Source organism: Bos javanicus, chromosome 25, assembly GCF_032452875.1.
Source record: "Bos javanicus breed banteng chromosome 25, ARS-OSU_banteng_1.0, whole genome shotgun sequence".
NCBI classification, from domain to species: Eukaryota; Metazoa; Chordata; class Mammalia; order Artiodactyla; family Bovidae; genus Bos; species Bos javanicus.
In genome coordinates, this window is record NC_083892.1 from 26331050 (window position 1) to 26350213 (window position 19164).

Below are 19164 nucleotides of genomic sequence, written 5' to 3' on the forward strand. Positions count from 1 at the left end.
ACCAGTTTGTCTTAAAGTCTCTCTCCAAATCAACTGAATTTTCCTTAATTAAAATTTTATAACTAAATGAAATATTTTTAGAACACTCAAAGAGGACTGAATTTTAGGAGAACAAGAAGCAAACTGACCTTGATAAATGCTTAAGTTTGGGGCATTGATTCTGGGCCAGGCATTGTGATGAGCTCTATGCATACAATTATGTTTTTAACTCTCACAAGGTCCTTGTGAGGCAGGGACAATTATTTCCATTTTTCAGATAAGGAAACAGGGGCTTGGAGATGTGAACTGACAGGAAATTCCTCAGGAGGCTCCAAAAAGTGGCCAGACTGAGATTTAAATGCAAATTTCACAAAGCCTCCAGCACTGCCTTCCACCAAGATGTGTTCCAGAGCCAGGAGGCTCCAAAGCGCAGAGACCTCAACAGTGACGCTGGTGGCAGGGACGGAGTCTCTCAGATGTCACAGGCCTAGACCTTACGATGCAGGAGTCTGGCTGGGAGGATGGATCTGAACCTTTGAACTCATCTCTGCCAACAGGCTGATGGATAATAGGTGGATAACTGCCTGAATTAAAGCCATTCCCATAATATGGAATATGCCATTCCAATAATATGCCCACACATCTGGCAAAAGGGGGCAGGGGTGCTCCTTTCACATCACCCCAGAGAAGTCACACAAGAGCACTGCCCAGGCTGAGAGGAGGGGAGGATCTCTGTCTCTTTATTAAAGCTTTTCATTGCTGGTGGTGTCCTTGCCAGTTGAGGGTGGCAAGGTGTGTGATGGTTTCGGAACACTTTGGAGGCTTCAGGGGTGATGTTGCTCACGACCAGGAACGCCCCCAGAACCGAACTGTTGAATGAGCGGTGAAAGAGGAGCTTTGACATGTTGCAGAGAGACAGAGTCGGGGGAGGGCACGAGAGGCCAAGAGCAGCACCAAAATTGGGATCATCCTCCAGACGTCAAGTTGGTAGGGAGAGGTCCCTAGAAAAGAATACGAGTCTTGATTTTAGATCCAAGGCTCATGTCTCTTTATTCTTCCATCCTTCACCTATCCATCCAATCCCTACCCTCAATCATTTATCCACTCACCATTTCCCACCCACCCACCATTCTCTTTCCATCCATCCATCCATCCATCCATCGATCCACCCATTCCATCCATCTATCCACCCATAAATCTATCCATCATTCCCCATTCATAACAGACACTCAATAAACATTTGCTTAGTTCCTTCTCTGCCTTCTTCATTAACCCCTCTGTTCTCTGCCAACCTCTTGAAGAGATTCTTCAGGGTTCCATCCTCAGTGCCCTTGTCTTTATCACTCTGCACAAACCCTTCCACCCCCATTGCAGGGCAACTGCACACTCTTTAACTGCCAACGCTCTCCTACACCAGATCTCTAGCACCAGCCCAGACCTCACGAGTGAGCTTTGAAGCTGCATTTCCAACTGTATACAGGGTATCTCCACCTGGAGTTCCCCGGGGCCCCTCAAACACAATCTGTCCAAAGGTGGCATCATGCCTGCGATGCCCCAGGAAGATGAGAAGGCTGGCGAGACGGGAAAGGGGAGCAGTCAGGGACAATGAGGTCAGACAGACAATAGGGTTGGGGAGGAGAGAGATCACGTAGGACTTTGTAAGCCATTGAAGGCCTTTGGCTTTGACTCTGAAATGGAGACCTACTGTAGACTTTTGGGCAGAAGCATGGCATCATCAGACTTAGGTTTCCCAAGTCAGAAAACTAGGAACCCTCTGATTCCTTCTTTTTTCCCCTACCATTTCTAATCAATTACCAAACTCATTCTTCCTGGTCTTTATTACTCATATCTACCCTTTCTCTCATCTCTATTATTACTGTGAATATTCAGGACCTACTCATCTCTAGTTTGGTCTCCAATTCCTAACTGGCCTTCCAGCCTCTCATCTTTCCCTTTCCAGTTCACTCTCTCCACTGACCACCAGTGTGATGGATCTAAAATCCCAACTTCCCCTGCTCAAAACTCTTCAATGACTCCTCACCTGCAGGAAAACATCTCTGGGTCTTAATAAAACACACATAAAGTCCCTTGATGAGTCGCTGGGTGCCAGGCCTGCACAGTCCAGCAGTACAACTGCTTCTGGCCCTACTGCCTCCCCTGCCCTAAAGGACCCACACAGAGGGGCTTCCCTGGTGGTCCAGTGGCTAAGACTCTGTGCTCCCAATTCAGGGGGCCCTGACCAGGTTCAATACCTGGTCAGCAAACTAGATCTCACATGCCTCAACTAAGACCTGGTGCAGCCAAAAAATAAATTAATTTCAACAAAAAAGAATACACACTTATACCCATGGTCATCCTCCTGAGACTCACCTCTTTGTTCATACAAGTCCTACCACTTGGAATACCCTGACCACCTCATTTTTCCCTAGAAATTTCTTTCTTTCAGTGTCACCTCCTCCAGGAAGCTCCATGATTCCTTTCCTTCCTGTCCCAACTGCGGCTGCGAGTAAGTGCTCTTCTCGCTGTTTCCATTTCTGTCGTGGGCACTTAACCATATTTGTTGTAATTAGCCATTTACTTGACTGGCCCCACACTAAACTGTGACCTTTTCAAGGGCAGAGACTGTGTCATTCATTTGTGTCCCAAGTTCCTAAAACAGGGACTGGTATATCATGTGAACTCTAACCGTAAGGTTATTCTGAATGGCCTTGTCATCCCTGGATCCAGCGCATACCTTCTCACGAGGGGATGGCAGGAGATGTACCTTCGTGCGGGTACGGTTTCTGTCGGAGCTAGAGATGGCGGAAGGGAAAGGAGAGAGGTGAGAACTCAAGCCAAGGATTGGAGCAATCCTTGGAGCAGAACAGAACAGGACTATGTGGTGTAAAATCCCCCTACCCTGCTGGGATGTTGTCAAACCCTGGCTCTCTCCTCTACAGGCTCCTCATCCTTCTCCCAAGACAAAGGGCATCTCCTGTGAAGCCTCACTCACCGGGTATCAGTGCCTCGGGTCTTGGTGAAGAACACTGGAAATAGAGGCCCCAGTCAGAGAAAGTACTTATCCCCATAGCCAGAAAGAGATGAGGAAGGGGCTAAGGAGATTCCTGGTCAGGGGTGGGGGATGGGGACTGGGTTAGTGGGTGGGGAGGCGCTGTGTGGTCCCAGGGCTGCTGTGAGCCGGGGGGAGCTGGGGACAGACCCCTGGAGAGGTCAGTTGCGGGTGGGTTGGGGGGCTCAGGGACTGGAACTGGGGCTATGAGTGGGTCTCTGGACACAGGGATCCTCAGGTGGGGAGTCACCGTGTTTGGATATCTGAGTCCCTCGGTCTTGTGTCTGTTTTTCCTTGATGGGCACAGGATTCATGTGGTAGGCAGCAACAAACAAGGCCTCGTCAGTGAGTTCCGTGCTGATCTGTGTCAGGAATTCCTCAGAACGAGAAACCTTCTGGAAAACGGAAAGTTGGGGGGTTCAGCCTTAGAGTTCCCACATGGAAGTGCAGGGTTTGGAGGTTTCCAGGCTGGAGGCTCTGGGCTCAGGGTTGAGGCCGGAGTCTGAAGGCTGGCAGTCTCAGTGTCCTCAGCCTGAGCACACTCCACCTCACTTCACCCCCACCCCAAGAACCCCTCCCCAGGGCTCACCAGATCGCAGCCCAGTGAGGTTGCAGGGGTTGTGGGTTGGGATGGCCGGCTGCCCTTTTTCTCCTCATTCCTGGCAAGAGTGGATGACATTCCCCTGGGGACAGTGGGAGCCCGAGTTAGGCTGCAAAACCAGCCCACTTCTCCCAACCCCAACCCACCACCATTCCCCGGGGCCTTGGAGAACTGTGTCAGTTCTCTCTCTGAAGAAAAAAGAAAAAAGGGGAGGGGGGAGAGAAATAGTTGCTTTAAATCTTCCTAGGGGAGGGAGGAGGTAGGAGGCCCACAACACCCACCTCTCCTACCCCTTACTTCGCCCAGCAGGGGCCCTCTCTTTCCTTCTTCCCACCCAAGGCCCTTCCCAAGACAAGGCAGCCCACTTGCCGCCCCCAACCTGGCAGACGTGTCGAAATCTTGGGCTACTCAGCAGGAGGGGAGACGGAGAGGTCTAACGAGCCCTTTTACGGGCCGTGGGGACGGGGGATTTGGGAGTTGGGGAGGAAGGCTGGAAAGAGGGGAACCCGGGAAGGCGCCGTTGCTATAAAAACCTTGGCGTCTGAGGACGTTCCGCAGCCCCGTTGCCAGGAAATTAAGGATTCTAGAACCAAATGGGGGAGGGCATTTTCCCAGCTGGTCGCATTCGCTTCCCCGGCTTCTCCACCCTCTCTGGGTCCCTCCTTGCGGGCACTGACCCCAGCGTCAGTGGCTTGAGAAACTTGGGAAGATCACGGACGGTGGACCTTGGCACCTAATCCTCCCACCACTAGGGGCAGGCGAGAAACAACCCCTCCCCAGGCCGCCTTCCAGCCTCTCTGGACGTCATCTCTTTGCCTGGAGCCTGCGACAGCAAATGAGAGCCGAGAGAGGGGGCGGGGAAGGGAAAATGTGGGCTGTACCAAATAACTTTGCCTTTTGGGGGTGCAAAGACTCTGGATGGCGGGATCTTTTTGCCATTATGTCCAGGAGTAATATCCTCCGCAGAAAAGAAAGTAGAGACATTTATCTAGACCTCGTTCTCTTTTGATCTGTCCTTTTAAGTCCCTTCCTTTGCTCAGCGTCGATGATTCTTTGCCCCCTCTCCTCCCTCTGTACTTTGGTACGAATCGATGGAAAGGGGCGGAGGGAAGAAAAGGAAAAGGAAGCGGGCAGATCTTAAAGGGGACGCATCCATTTCTTAAGTCTCGTTCCTTTCTCTAATTTTGCAAGGACAAACGCAGAAAAGTAGGTTCCGGAAGCCGAGCGCAGCTGGAGCAGCAGGGGCCGCAGCTGTAGGCGGGAGCTCCCGCGAGGCAGGCGGAGGCCAGCGTCTGCCCATAGGAAGGGCGGGGTGTGCGCGCCCCCTGCTCCCGGCGCACAGCTGGGTCGGCCCATGCTCCGGCCGGCAGCGAGCTTGAACATCTGGGACCCGGCAGGGACCTGCACGCAGTGGGCGTGGCTGATGCGCCGGGCTGGAGAGTGAATCTGCACCGGGGCTGGGACAGAGTTGGCACCTCCAGTTAAGGCCCAGAGCGGCCAGGGGACCTCCGCGATGGCAAGCGAAAATATCTTCCTGTTTGTGCCTAACCTCATCGGTGAGTGCTACCCGCGGCTCCGGGCGGAACGGGAGGGCCAGGGGCCTTGGGCAGGCTCCCAGATCTGCCCTGTCTCACCCTGTCTCAATTCCAAGGTTATGCTCGGATTGTCTTCGCCATCATTTCTTTCTACTTCATGCCCTGCTGCCCCCTCACGGCCTCCTCCTTTTACCTGCTCAGCGGACTTCTGGACGCTTTCGATGGACATGCTGCTCGAGTCCTTAATCAAGGTGACAGACATCTCTAACAGCCTGTCCCACAACCCTCTGCCTCCTTTTTCCTGCTTCCTCAGGACCTCGGGGTGGGCGGGTACTCGGGAATCCGAGGGCTGTTATTCCCATCTCTGTAGAAGACAGTCTAGAATGACCTGGTTTTGAAGCAGAAGGGATTGAAGCTCCCTGTTGAGAACGAGCGCGACTGGGCATGGCAGTGGCAGTGCTAGAGGCTTTTCTGAATAAAAAGCCTTTCAACAGGTTATTGGGCATCTGCTGTGTGCCAGACACAAGCAATCAGCATTCCAGAAGGCATGTTTAGAGGGAGGATGGAGAATGAAGGGAGATAGTTTCTGGAGGGTTGACCTCATTTTTTATAATCTGTTCTTCAGACCGGAAGAACAGACTTCCCTAAGACTTCCTAAGACTTCAAATCTTCTTGAGACCTGGACCTTTGGTTATGGATTGATGAGTTGTAGAGCTAGCTAGCTTTCTCACGCCCTTTTACAATGTTGTCTCCACTCTACTAGGCTTCCCCCTTTTATGGTATGGTGACCTTTGCCCTTTGACCTTTACACTCCAGCCAGAGCAGTCTGCTTTCCTCTCCCCTAAGTGGATGGTGGGCATTTTCACTCTTAGACTCTGCATCAGAGTGATACACCAAATACGGCCCCTGTCACAGCTCCATTGTCCCCTGACAGCCCCTTTCCACCATTTTTCTCAGGGACCCGGTTTGGGGCCATGCTGGACATGCTGACAGACCGGTGCTCCACGATGTGTCTGCTGGTCAACCTGGCCCTGCTGTACCCTCGCGCCACCCTTCTCTTCCAGCTCAGCATGAGCCTGGATGTGGCCAGCCACTGGCTGCACCTCCACAGGTCTGCAATTCTGGGGATATGGACCGGTGGAAGAAGAGGCTACATGGGGAGGGATGAGACCTTCTCAGGGGGTATCTTCAGGCTTCTGGGGAGGTCTCCTTTTTAGCTGTGCTTTGTTAAGGGAGTCCGGCGAATCTTCTCTGACTCAGCTTCCTATTTTACAGTTAGCTCAGTAATCTTTAAAACTCTTTTGAGGATTCCAAAGAGATAACATCCCTTCGGAAAGGGGATGGGGCTTTTGAATCCTGATTTTGCTTCCTCCAGCTACCCAGCTAGACTGTGACTTCTGGCCCAATGGTCCTCAGCTGTGCCCCAGTCCCCACTCTGTTCAGCAGAGGCAATCCCAGTACTTATGTAATGGGGGTTGCATTGAGGATTTGGTGGGCATTCCTGGTGATGCACGCTCATGGATTCCCCCTCTACTTTCTCCCTAAGTTCTGTAGTCCGAGGCAGTGAAAGTCACAAGATGATCGACCTGTCTGGAAACCCCGTGCTTCGCATCTACTACACCTCCAGAGTGAGCCTTTGCTGCCCCTTCCTATTTGCTTAGGGCAAGTCCTGGCCCCAGCACTGGGCCCAGGGCAGGATTGGTAGGGAGGGTGTGTGTGAATTGCTCAGGCAGCAGGTGTGCGCAGGAGGGAGGAACTGAGTGGCTTGAGGGGTGAGGGAAGGAGGAAGAAGCCAGAGAGGTCTGCAGAACCAGCTCTCTAAAGGCCTTAGGCCATAATCAGGAGTGTGGTCTTCCTCCTGGGTGGGCTGGACGGTGTTAGTACCTCCAGGTAGGACAAGGAGGGTGAGAATTGCAGCATTGCCAGGTAAGAATATCTTCCTCTTTTTGCGTGTCCTTATGGTGAGTGCTGCCCATGGCTCCAGGCTGAAGGGGAGGGTGAGGAGCCTTGGGTAGACTGATCTGCCCTGTTCCCGACATCTTCTCCACACCACCCTGCACCCCTCTCTCCCAGTTCCTGGTCCCCTGGCCCTTAGTTGGAGGATGGGAGCCACTGCCCTGCCATCTTGCTCAAGCAGCCTTTTTGCCGTTTGTTTAGCCTGCTCTGTTCACCCTGTGTGCTGGAAATGAGCTCTTCTACTGCCTCCTCTACCTGTTTAATTTCTCCGAGGGACCTTTAGGTAGGAGATGAGGGACTGGGCAGGAGGATGGGAGGGGGTCTGGCCTGCCCGGGGAGACAAGACCCCTGCCTCACCTGCATCCTGTTTTCTCTGGCTCACCCTTGATCCCTTCTCACAGTTGGCTCGGTGGGTCTTTTCCGAATGGGCCTCTGGATCACCGCCCCTATCGCCCTGCTCAAGTCTCTCATCAGCGTCATCCACCTGATCACAGCTGCCCGCAACATGGCTGCCCTGGACGCGGCAGATCGGGCCAAGAGGAAGTGACCGTGGAACCTCCAGCCCCTGGTTGCCCACCTGCCCTGGGAGTCTCACAGTGCCACGTGGCTCCCCAGTCTCTCCCTAGGGGGAGGGCCCAGGCTCACATCTTTCCAATTGTGTCATCCAAACTGCTGGGAAGGAGGGGTGGGCATCCTCTTTGGTGATATGATGTTCTCCGTAATCCTGGGGACCAGTTCTCCCACCCCCGTAATTGCCAAGGACCTGGACTTCAGGAAGGATGCTCAGGAGGCCCCACCCACACGGGCAGTGCTTTGGGGGCCCCAAGAGAGCTGGCTGAAGACTGGGCATTTTCACACCTGCTGGATCAGCCCTGGGATCTGGCTTGGCCTGAGATCTTAGGGATTTGAGTAAGGGAGGTGGGATAGGGGCCAGGGTTCCCAAGAGGCAGGGATTCAGACCTCTGCCCTTGGCTGGAGGAAGCCTGTGGGTACCGTGGCTGGGCGAGAAGGGGCTGTCAAGATCCCCATTGCAATCTCCTCTGTCCTGGCTCTGAAGGCCTTGATAATAAAGGAGGGGATGTCACTGTTCTGGAGTTGGTTGCCTTGGAGATACTCTTGGAGCAGGGCCTGGGTTGAGGGGAGAGGTTGGGGGGGAAATGATGATCCATCTGGATACTAGCTTACTGGCTGGCTCCTTCCTGTCACTCCTCGGTGACCTCAGCCCCTCCCTGCCACCCAAGCTCATTCTGTGTCCTCTGCCTACTTTATTTTCTTTACAACACCTGTCACTGGCTGTCTACAGTTACTTGTGTACCTGATATTTTCTACTTACTAAAAATTAAACTCCGCAAGGGCACAGACTTTTCTTATTCTTTCTCTGTCCCTACAAAGAAGATTATTCTTGACCTGGCATATCATAGCCACTTAGTAAAGACCCATGAATAGATGGGTTGGTTTCTGAGAGTGTGGTTCTTTGAGCACGTATGGGGTATTTCTGGAAAATTCAGCTTCTTGGACCCTGCACCAGACCTCCAGAGTTGGGAATTAAGGGATAGGCCAAGAAGTCTGGGATTGTAATAAACCCCAGCTGATTGATTCTTTTCCCCAATTACATTGAGAATCACTGACCCTTCTTAAACATTTTGTGGGTACCTACGAAAGAGTCAGACACAACTGAGCGACTGAACTGAACTGAACTGAACCAATAGGAGATATTGTTCTGGGCATCTGTCCCTAACAGCTTACCCCTGTCATCTGAACAGAAAGCTGCCTGGCATCAGCTTTGACAAGAAAGACTATATTGAGCCAGATACCATATGCCAGATCCTGTACTGGGGATTCTTTGCAGATATAACTTATTTTACCCTTATAAGAGCTTAACCAAGAGGGGCTCATGTCTGTTATTGTTGCTTAGTCGTGTCCGGCTCTGTGACCCCATGGACTGCAGTACACCAGGCTTCCCTGTCCATTAGCAACTCCCGGAGATTGCTCAAACTCATGTCCATTGAGTTGCTGATGCCATCCAACCATTCTCATCCTTTGTTGCCCCCTTCTCCTGCCTTCGATCTTTCCTAGCATCAGGGTCTTTTCCAATGAATCAGCTCTTCACATCAGGTGGCCAAAGGATTGGAGCTTCAGCATCCGTCCTTCCAGTTGAATATTCAGGGTTGGTTTCCTTTAGGATTGACTGGTTGGATCTCCTTGCTCTTCAAGGGATTCTCAAAAGTCTTCTCCAGCACCACAGTTCAAAAGCATCAATTCTCTGGCACCCAGCCTTTGTGATCCAACACTCACATCCATACGTGACTGCTGGAAAAACGATACCTTTGACTATATGGACCTTTGTCAGCAAAGAGGCCCTCATGTCTGAGGGCTGACATTTATCAGATGTGTACTGAGCCTCAACTCCTGCTCTAGGTTCAGGGGATTCAGTGAGAAGGAGGCCACTGGCTAGCCAGGGAAGAGATGATGCCATTAGGAGGGTGCTTATTGAAGGGTGGGGGTAGAATGTGCTGTAGCACTTTGGGTGTCTTAAGAAGAAAGCTGGTAGTAGTAATTGGGGAGGGAAGGGTTAATGCAGAGGTAGATTGATTCTCAACTGACTGAGTGGGAAGGTGGCCTGAGAGCACCCTGGGCAGTTGCCAAAGGGAAATGGAAGCAGGTCGATGTGGCTGGAACACTGAACGCTGGGGGCTGGGAGCTGGAGAGCTGGTAAAAGGTAGGGCAGAAGCCAGCAGCAGCCTGATGAACCCAAGAGAACTTTTGGACTTCACCCTGAGGGCCATGTGGAGGTGCTGTAGGAGTCTTTTAAAATAATAGGTACATTATTCATAGGCAAAAATAGTAAGCTGCACACATTACCAAAGCATGACGAAGTCTTCCTGCCACTTGAAGCTCCCAGTTTTCCCCTGAGGCAACCACTGGTATTCACTGCTTATGTATCTAAATGAATTCTTCACATGTACCCATATTCTGTATTTTAAAATTCAGTTTGTATATTTGCTGGTCTGCTAATGAAACCCAGCGGGACTTTGTGGGGCTCCTGAGTAAAAATCCTCTCTGTGTGCCCCATTTCTTGTTCATAGGAATAGGCTTCCTTCAGCCTCCTTGACCTTCCCTGAATTCCAAAGGGCAGGTTCAAACAGTTGCTAATCAGAGAAAAGGAGGGGTTGGAGAAATAAGGGAGGAGCAGTTAAACAGGGCAGCCTCTATACAGTAAGAAGGACAAGTCTTGGAGCTGACTGTGACTCAGATCATGAGCTCCTTACTGCAAAATTCAGGCTTAAATTGAAGAAGGTACGGAAAACCACTAGGCCATTCAGGTATGACCTAAATCAAATCTCATGATTATACAGTGGGGGTGGCAAATAGATTCAAGGGATTAGATCTGGTAGACAAGAGTACCTGAAGAACTATGGGCAGGGGTACATAACACTGTACAGGAAGTGGTGGTCAAAACCATCCCCAAGAAAAGGAAATGTTAGAAGGCAAAATAGTTGTCTGAGGAGGCCTGACAAATAGCTGAGAAAAGAAGGGAAGCTAAAGGCAAAGGAGAAAGGGAAAGATATACCTAACTGAATGCAGAGTTCCAGAGAATAGCAAGGAGAAATGAGAAAGCCTTCTTAAGTGAACAATGCAAAGAAACAGAGGAAAACAATAGAATGGGAAAGACTAGAGATCTCTTCAAGAAAATTAGAAAAATAAAGAAAATTAGAGATACCAAGGGAACATTTCATGCAAAGATGGGCACAATAAAGGACAGAAAAGGCAAGGACCTAACAGAAGCAGAAGAGATTAAGAAGAGGTGGCAAGAATACACAAAAGAACTATACAAGAAAGGTCTTAATGACCCGGATAATCACAATGGTGTGATCACTCATCTAAAGCCAGACATTCTAGAGTGCAAAGTCAAGTGGGCCTTAGGAAGCATTACTACGAACAAAGCTAGTGGAGGTGATGAAATTCCAGTTAAGCTACCTCAAATCTTAAAAGATGATTCTGTCAAAGTGCTGCACTCAATATGCCAGCAAATTTGGAAAACTCAGCAGTGGCCACTGGACTGGAAAATTTCAGTTTTCATATCAATCCTAAAGAAGGGCAATGCCAAAAAATGTTCAAACTATGGCACAATTGCACTCATCTCACACTCTAGCAAATTAATGCTCAAAATTCTCTAAGCTAGGCTTCAACAGTACATGAATTGAGAAATTCCAGATGTACAAGCTGGATTTAGAAAAGGCAGAGGAACCAGAGATCAAATTACCAATATCCATTGGATCATAGAAAAAACAAGTGAATTCCAGAAAAACATCTGCTTCATTGACTACGCTAAAGTCTTTGTGTAGATCACAACAAACTGTGGAAAATTCTTAAAGAGATGGGAATACCAGACGACCTTACCTGCCTCCTGAGACACCTGTATGCTGGAGAAGAAGCAACAGTTAGAACCAGACATGGAACAATGGACTGGTTCTAAATTGAGAAAGGATTACGTCAATGCTGTATATTGTCAGCCTCCTTATTTAATTTATATGCAGAGTACATCATGTGAAATGCTGGGCTGGATGAATCAAGAGGGAATCAGGATTGCCGGGAGAAATATCAGCAACCTCAGACATGCAGATGATACCACTGTAATGGCAGAAAGCAAAGAGGACCTAAAGAGCCTTTTGAGGGTGAAAGAAGAGAGTAAAAAAGCTGGCTTAAAACTCAGCATTCAAAAAATCAAGATCATGACATCCAGTCCTATCAGGGCAAATAGATTGGGAAAAAGTGGAAACAGTGACAGATTTCATTTTCTTGGGCTCCAAAATCACTGCAGATGGTGACTACAGCCACAAAACTAAAAGATGCTTGCTCCTTGGAAGAAAAGCTATGACAAACCTAGACAGAGTATTAAAAGCAGAGACATCACTTTGCCAACAAAGGTCCATATAGTCAAAGCTGTGGTTTTTCCAGTAGTCATGTACAGATGTGAGAGTTGGACTGTAAAGAAGGCTGAGCACCAAAGAATTGATACTTTCAAACTTTGGTGCTGGAGAAGACTCTTAAGAGTCCCTTGGACAGCAAGGATATCCAACTAGTCAATCCTAAAGGGAATCAACCCTGAATATTCACTGGAAGGACTGATGCTGAAGCTGAAGCTCCAGTACTTTGGCCACCTGATGTGAAGAGCTGATTTATTGGAAAAGATCCTGAAGCTGGGAAAAATTGAGGGCAGGAGGAAAAGGGAGTGACAAAGGATGAGATGGTTGGATTGCATCATTGACTCAATGGACATGCGTTTGAGCAAACTCCAGAAGATAGTGAAGGACAGGGAAGCCTGGTGTGCTGCAGTCCATGGGGTTGCAGAGTCGGTCATGACTAAGCAACTGAACAACAAGTACAGCTTTGGGGCTGGGTCCTGGTTCCTCCTCAAGGAATATACAATAACAATATCTTTGAGGTCTTCTGTAGAACCAAGGCCCCCAGTCAGGTGGAGGATGGTGACTTCTGGCTGAAGCACAGCCCTGTACCTCACTACCAACCAATCAGAAGGAAGTCACACACCTTGCAATTGTCACCCCACATTCTAACTGTTAAAACCTCCCCTCAAACTGTTGGGGAGTTTTAAGCAGGAGCCACCAAACGTTCTCCTCCCATGGCCTTTTCATAACCTTTTCGTGCTCCAAACTACAACGTTTCAGTTTATTTGACCTCACTATGCTTCGGGTACACACATGTGTGTTCTGTAAAACTAACACAAGCTGTTACACAAGCTTTTTGTGTGCATTACCATTTCACCTCACATCTGCGCTCTTCTGTGTACTAAATACAATAAGCCCATTTTCCAGAGAAGAAATCTAGGACCTAGATGGCTTGGTTCCAGAGCTGGCGCCATTAACCTTTACCACACTGCAGTCCATGTCAGCAGTCTTCTTTTTTTTTTTTCAGGAGTCTTCTCAACGGTGGCATGGAATTCCATGGTTTATTTGTTTAAGCAGTTCCTGCCACCTCAAACAGTGTTTGACTCACCTGAGCCCTCTAATTGGGGTCACCTGTAGGATGAACATTGAAGGGCTTTAAGCAGGTTGATGGCAGGGACCGACTTGTACTTGAGGAAGAGAGTGGTTCACGAGCTGAGCAGCCCCTCCAACTGCAGGCGTTCCCCTGTCAGCCTGTTCCCAGGCAGGTGGGAGGCTGAGCAGTGGTCCTTCATCCTTCATGAGTCAGCTTGATGCCGAAAGCTCAGCTTCTCTGTACACCTGTCCAGAATTGAATCTCAGAGACAGGGTTTGGGGTGAAGTAGAAAAGGAGAGCATTATTGCTTTGCCAGGCAACGGGGGCCAGAGCAGGCTGATGCCCTCAAAACCGTGTGTCTCCCCTTGGGGAAGAAAGAAGTGTTATAGTAATTGTTCAAAGGGGGCGTGATCAGCTCCTGGACATTCTTGGGATGGGTTGGTGGTGAGGTTAGCAGGAGTCAGCATCATCACCCTTCAGGTGCAACTGGTCTGGGGTCTACATACTTGTGGGCCGCATACCATTGTTAATTGCTCTTTACTTCTTCCTCCTGGAGGGGGTTTCAGTATCTGCAAAATAGCTTAAAGATATTGTTTGTATCTGTCGATGGGGCAACAGGAGCCTACCCCAAGGCTGCTCTCTCTTTTTTAATGCAATTTTATGTGTCTGTTTTTGGCTGTGCTGGGTCTTCGTTGCTGCACTGGCATTTCTCCAGTTGCAGCGAGCAGGGGCTACTCTCTAGCTGCGTGCGTGGGCTTCTCATTGCCTTGGCTCCTCCTGTGGGCCATGGGCTCTAGAGCACAGGCTCAGTAGTTGTGGCGCACGGGATTAGTTGCTCCGAGGCATGTGGCATCCTCCCGGATCAGGGATCAAACCTGTGTCTTCTGCATTGGCAGGCAGATTCTTTACCACTGAGCCACCAGGGAAGTCCCCCAAGTCTGCTCTTGACTTTTTCTTTCTGATCTCACATCCTCTCTTGAACCTGCCCGTTGGAACTCAGGGAAGGTTATGGAGGCTGTTTCCTATAGTCAAAGAAATGGGGGATATGAAAAGGCTTTGTGTCCAGGAGCCCCACAGAGCCCTGCATGGCATTAAGATCTCCCTTCTGACCAGATGAGTCTTCCAAGCACTCACTCCAGCCCCACAGCTCTGACTGGTTCCTTGGCTCTTTGGCCCTAACCATTTATACAGACATCAGATATGTCTATTCATGTAAACTAAGCAAGTGTACTACGGTGTTAGTACTCAGTATGTCTGACTCTTTGCCACGCCATGGACTGTAGTCCACCGGACTCCTCTGTCCATGGAATTCTCCAGGCAAGAATACTGGAGTGGGTTGCCATTTCCTCCTCCAGGGGATCTTCCCAATCCAGGTACCAAACCCAGAAATCTTGCATTGCAGGCAGATTCTTTTCCATCTGAGCCACCAGGAAATTCAGCAAAGTGGGAACTAAAAAAGAAAGGTGGGCACAAGTGTGGGTATCTTTCTCTCAAGTAGAATGTGTCCATGAGGAACCAGCACAGAAGATTCTGAATCCCCTCCCCTGTTGGGGCTGGGAGCAGCGTGGGAGGCGGGGAGCCTGCTGCCTTTGGTCCCATATCCAGTGACTGGACAGGGCCCAGGAGGAACCTTCAGGATGGTTCTGTGTCCTGGAGGATGAGGCTAGGGACCGTCAAGGCTGAAGTTGACCAGTGGAGTCACATCATATGTTGTTATGGTCAATGTCTGTGTGTCTGAAGACTTTATGACTGATGTGATGGTGTTTGAAGGTGGGGCCTTCAGGAAGAGATAAGGTTATGAGCCCTCACATGCTGGCTCTGAAGCAAGAAGAGGTGTTTTTGTTTTTTACCAGGTCGGTGCTGGTGCCTTGATCTTGGACTTCCAACCTCTGGAACTCTGAGACAGAAATTTCTATTGTTTCTAAGCCACCTAGTCTGTGATATTTTGTTATAGCAATATGAATGGGCTAAGAAGTATGTGCAGTAGTAACTTTCCAGAATTCAACTCTGTGTTCTCAGATTAAATAAATAATCACCATGTAGGACATGCCATGTGTTCTGCAGAGATGGGCACAATAAATACAGTTCCCTCAGGTGGTCCTGAGTCTGCTCTCACCCCTAATACTGTGATTTAGTGAGTGAGTGAGTGAGTGAAGTCGCTCAGTCGTGTCCGACTCTTTGCGACCCCTTGGACTGTAGCCTACCAGGCTTCTCCGTCCATGGGATTCTCCAGGCAAGAATATTGGTGTGGGGTGCCACTGCCTTCTCCAGGGGATCTTCCTGACCCAGGGATCGAACCCGGGTCTCCCGCACTGGGGGCAGACGCTTTAACCTCTGAGCCACCAGGGAAGCCCAAGGTAACCCTAACTGCTGTGAACAACTTCAAGATGCACAGTGGCTCAAACAAGGCAGGTTATTTTTGTTGTTGTCATTGTTTAGTCGCTAAGTTGTGTCCGACTCTTTGCAACTCCATGGACAACAGCCCACAAGTCTCCTCTGTCCATGGGATTTTCCAGGCAAGAATACTGGAGTGGGTAGCCATTCCCTTCTCCAGGGGATCTTCCCAACCCAGGGATTGAACCCGTGTCTCCTGCCCTGAACCATACCAGGTTAAATCCTAATTCCAGAGATTAGGGACTCAGGTGCCTACCGATTTTCAACGCAGATCTTCCAAGCGGACCTTGCTTGCTTGCATCTCACGTAGGCAGAGGTGCAGTGGGAGGACTGCTCAAGGCTGGTTTATTGGATGGCAGGGAACTGGCACCAGCTACATCCACTCCCATCGATTGGCTGCCAGTCAGTCATGTGGCCACTTCTACATGCAGAGGAGGTTGGGAAAGAGATTAGTTGTGGGCCTAGGAGGAAGAGAAAATAGATTTGGTACACAAAGTCTTTTGCTGTTTAAAGACCATTTTTTCTTCTACAAGGGATACGTCAGTCAATTTATTTGGTATTTAACCAAAGAAAAGCTATTTGCTCCAGAGCTAGAGGAAAACAGGCTGTGTTGATCTACATCTGAGATCACACCATTCTGTATTTAACGGGCAATTTAAGGGACCTTCAAGGGTAAATTTAGTACCAAAGGACTGAGAATTTGGCTCCAGCGTGAACTGGAACTCCACTATATTTCCAGCAAGGCCTGCTTTCCTATCATAGAGATGTATCTTGTCTTCCCACTATATAATCAGTGCTTGGGAGACAGTGAAAACCCATCTTCACGTGTACAGTTTAAAGAGCAACTTCGATTACCTTATTGGATTTCACGACCTTATGAGGTGTATGTAGTCAGGAGAGGCTAGATTATACTGTGGTAAAAAGCTCCCCCACAAACCGCAGTGAGTTCACACAGGAAACGGTGCTCACTTCTATTGTATGTCTGCTGTGGGTTGGGTGTGGCTCTGCTTCCCACCATTTTTCTCTGGGACCCAGGTCGATTTTTGAATATTGCTGGTTAACATGGAAAAGGAAAAAGTGTGGTGATGTCATTCCCTCCTGCATTTCACTGGCCAGAAGAAGTCATAGGCCAAGCCCAGTGGCCATTGGAGATCTGTGTGGTAGAGGCATCAAGTCATCAACTGGAAATGAGCTTAGAGCTCAGGGGTGAGGTCAGTGGTGGAGAAATGGATTTTTGAATCTAAAGCCAGGAGACTGGCCAAGAATGTAGCCTTGTAAAGGAACAAGGTTCTGGGAATTCCCTGGTAGTCTGGTGGTCAGGACTCCAAGCTTTTGCTGCAGAGGACACTGGCCAGGGAACTAAGGAAGATCCAGTAAATCACATTGAGTGGCCAAAAAAAAAGAAAAGAGCGAGAAAGAGAACAAGGCTCAGGGTGACTCACGACTTAGCAGCTGAGCAGAGAAAGTGGGATTGACCAAGTAAACTGAGGCACAACCAGGGAGGTGGAAGGAAAAGCAGAGCAGGCTAGGCGATGGGAGCCTGTGGTAGGAGGCGGGCGGCCTCTGAGCGGAAGGATGGGAGGGGCTGAAGGAGAGGACCTAACTTCTGGGTTTAGCAACGGTATTGTGATGCTGAATAGAGCTGTTTCTATTAAGCAAGGGGTGGAGACAGAAGTTAATTGGTGTGGTTTGAGGAGATAATGAGAGATAAGGAGTGGAAACTGAGAACTTTGGCTAGGAAGGAGGAGATAGGGGAGCTGGAGGGAACCAAGGGCAGAGAGAGTTGGTTCTCCATGGAAAGGAGCAAAGCACATTTCTAGAAACAGATGGTGCAGGAGATAAAGGCGGTGGGATGGGGGAGTGGACTCCCAGGAGGACTTGGGGGGAAGGGGGTGAGCCAGGCTCAGTGGGAAGAGGAGGAAGGACACGGTCCAGATGGGGTCGTTTGTTAGATTTGATGCTGGAAAGGGCCTTCCTGCCCAATGAGTTTCTATTTTCTCAAAGAGGTGAGAGAAAGTGGGCCGGGGTGTGGGAGGTGGAGAGGAGAGGGGGTGTGAAGAGCTGCTCTGAAGGGGCCCTCACACAAGAGAGCTAGAGGAGCAGAGTCAGAGGCCGTAAGGTCTCTCGAGATTCGTTGCCATGAGTTTCAAATGAGATCAGTCTGTAGGTGGGTGTTCCTCCTCCAGGAACAAGCAGCTGGTCAGGGCGGGTAGAGGGGGCGGTATCTGGTTTAAGTCAGGATGGAGCTTTTTCCACTGAGTATCATGGGAGAAGAGGAGAGGCGAGGAAGGAGGGTTTTTTTGTGTTTTTTTTTGTTTGTTTTTTTCATTGAAGTATAACTGAATTACAATGTTAAGTTTCTGCTGTACAGCAAAGTGATTCAGTTACACATTTATATACGTTCTTAAAAATTCTTTTCCATTATGATTTATCATGGGATAGTGAATGCAGTTCTCTGTGCTATACAGTAGGAGCTTATTTGTCCATCTTACATTTAATAGCTTACATCTGCTAATCTCAGCCTCCCATACTGTCCCTCCCCCAACCCCTCCCCCTTGGTAACTACAAGAACATTCTATGTCCATGAGTCTCTTTCTGATTCATAGATGGGTTCATCTGCGTCATATTTTAGATTCCACATATGCGATATTGTATGGTATTTTGTCTTTCTCTGACTTCACTTAGTATGACAATCTCTAGCTCCATCCATGGTGTTGCAAATGGCATTATTTCATTCTTTTTTTACGACTCAGTAGTATTCCGTTGTGTAATATATACCACATCTTCTTCACCCATTTATCTGTCAGTGGACATTTAGGTTGCTTCCAGGTCTTGGATATTGTGAATAATGCTGCTATAGACATAGGGGGGTGTGTATCTTTTCAAATTAAGAGTTTTGTCCAGATACATGCCCAGGCATGGGATTCCTGGGTCATATGTTAATTCTGTTTTTTAGTTTCCTGAGGAACTTCCACACTGTTTTCCATCTGTCTGCACCAACTTACATTCTCACCAGCAGTGTAGGAGGGTTCCCTTTTCTGAAGGAAGTTTTGAGTGAGAATGAGTGAATTACAGAATAGACAACAAAATCTAGGCTGGGCAAGATTGAAATGAAAAGGGTGAGGGGTTCACCATTGAGAAAGTGGTTGAGATCAAGGTCACTGAACCCTGGAGTAGAGGAATGGTTGGCAGAAGGTGAGAAGGAGTTGATTTCAGAGGTGGTGTGGTTATTAGTAATGACAATGTCAAGGGATGGCCATGGGAGCCATGGCCAAGACAGGAAGGAACTTACTCTTCTTGGGTAACCTTATCTGCTGTTACTTCTCCCCAGAGGCCCTTGGCTATAAACAGTGTTAACACAGCATGTACCAGGTACTGGATGAAGAGCTTTGAGTTAGTTGCCTCTCCTCAGGGAAGATGCGGAGAAGGCAATGGCAACCCACTCTAGTACTCTTGCCTGGAAAATCCCATGGACGGAGGAGCCTGGTAGGCTGCAGTCCATGGGGTCGAGAAGAGTCGGACACGACTGAGCGACTTCACTTTCATGCATTGGAGAAGGAAATGGCAACCCACTCCAGTGTTCTTGCCTGGAGAATCCCAGGGATGGGGGAGCCTGGTGGGCTGCCATCTATGGGGTCGCACAGAGTTGG

The 19164-nt window shown here is 49.3% G+C and overlaps 2 protein-coding genes across 8 annotated transcripts; one reads left to right on the forward strand and one right to left on the reverse strand.

The window, feature by feature from the left end:
• Nucleotides 1-692: 692 nt before the first annotated feature.
• Nucleotides 693-4639, reverse strand: LOC133238469 (putative protein T-ENOL). Of its 7 annotated transcripts, XM_061401636.1 has the most exons (7): nt 4307-4639; nt 4163-4212; nt 3618-3711; nt 3279-3423; nt 2972-3005; nt 2714-2771; nt 693-980 (listed from the first exon to the last, which is right to left on the reverse strand). In XM_061401636.1, the coding sequence occupies exons 3-7, from the start codon at nt 3705-3707 to the stop codon at nt 945-947; spliced, it is 363 nt and encodes a 120-aa protein (XP_061257620.1). In that variant the 5' UTR covers nt 3708-3711; nt 4163-4212; nt 4307-4639; the 3' UTR covers nt 693-944. The 7 variants fall into 7 exon arrangements, 4 of the variants coding, with proteins under 4 accessions (XP_061257620.1, XP_061257619.1, XP_061257618.1 ...); XR_009733531.1 differs by lacking the exon at nt 4307-4639 and having other exon boundaries at nt 2878-3005; nt 4163-4298; XR_009733530.1 differs by lacking the exons at nt 4163-4212; nt 4307-4639 and adding an exon at nt 4009-4156 and having other exon boundaries at nt 2878-3005.
• Nucleotides 4640-4757: 118 nt separating this feature from the next.
• On the forward strand, nt 4758-8214 carry CDIPT (CDP-diacylglycerol--inositol 3-phosphatidyltransferase). Its single transcript, XM_061401632.1, has 6 exons — nt 4758-5185; nt 5281-5415; nt 6122-6275; nt 6711-6792; nt 7322-7403; nt 7522-8214. Exons 1-6 carry the CDS (start codon nt 5143-5145, stop codon nt 7665-7667), a joined length of 642 nt encoding a protein of 213 aa, XP_061257616.1. The 5' UTR covers nt 4758-5142; the 3' UTR covers nt 7668-8214.
• Nucleotides 8215-19164: the final 10950 nt, after the last annotated feature.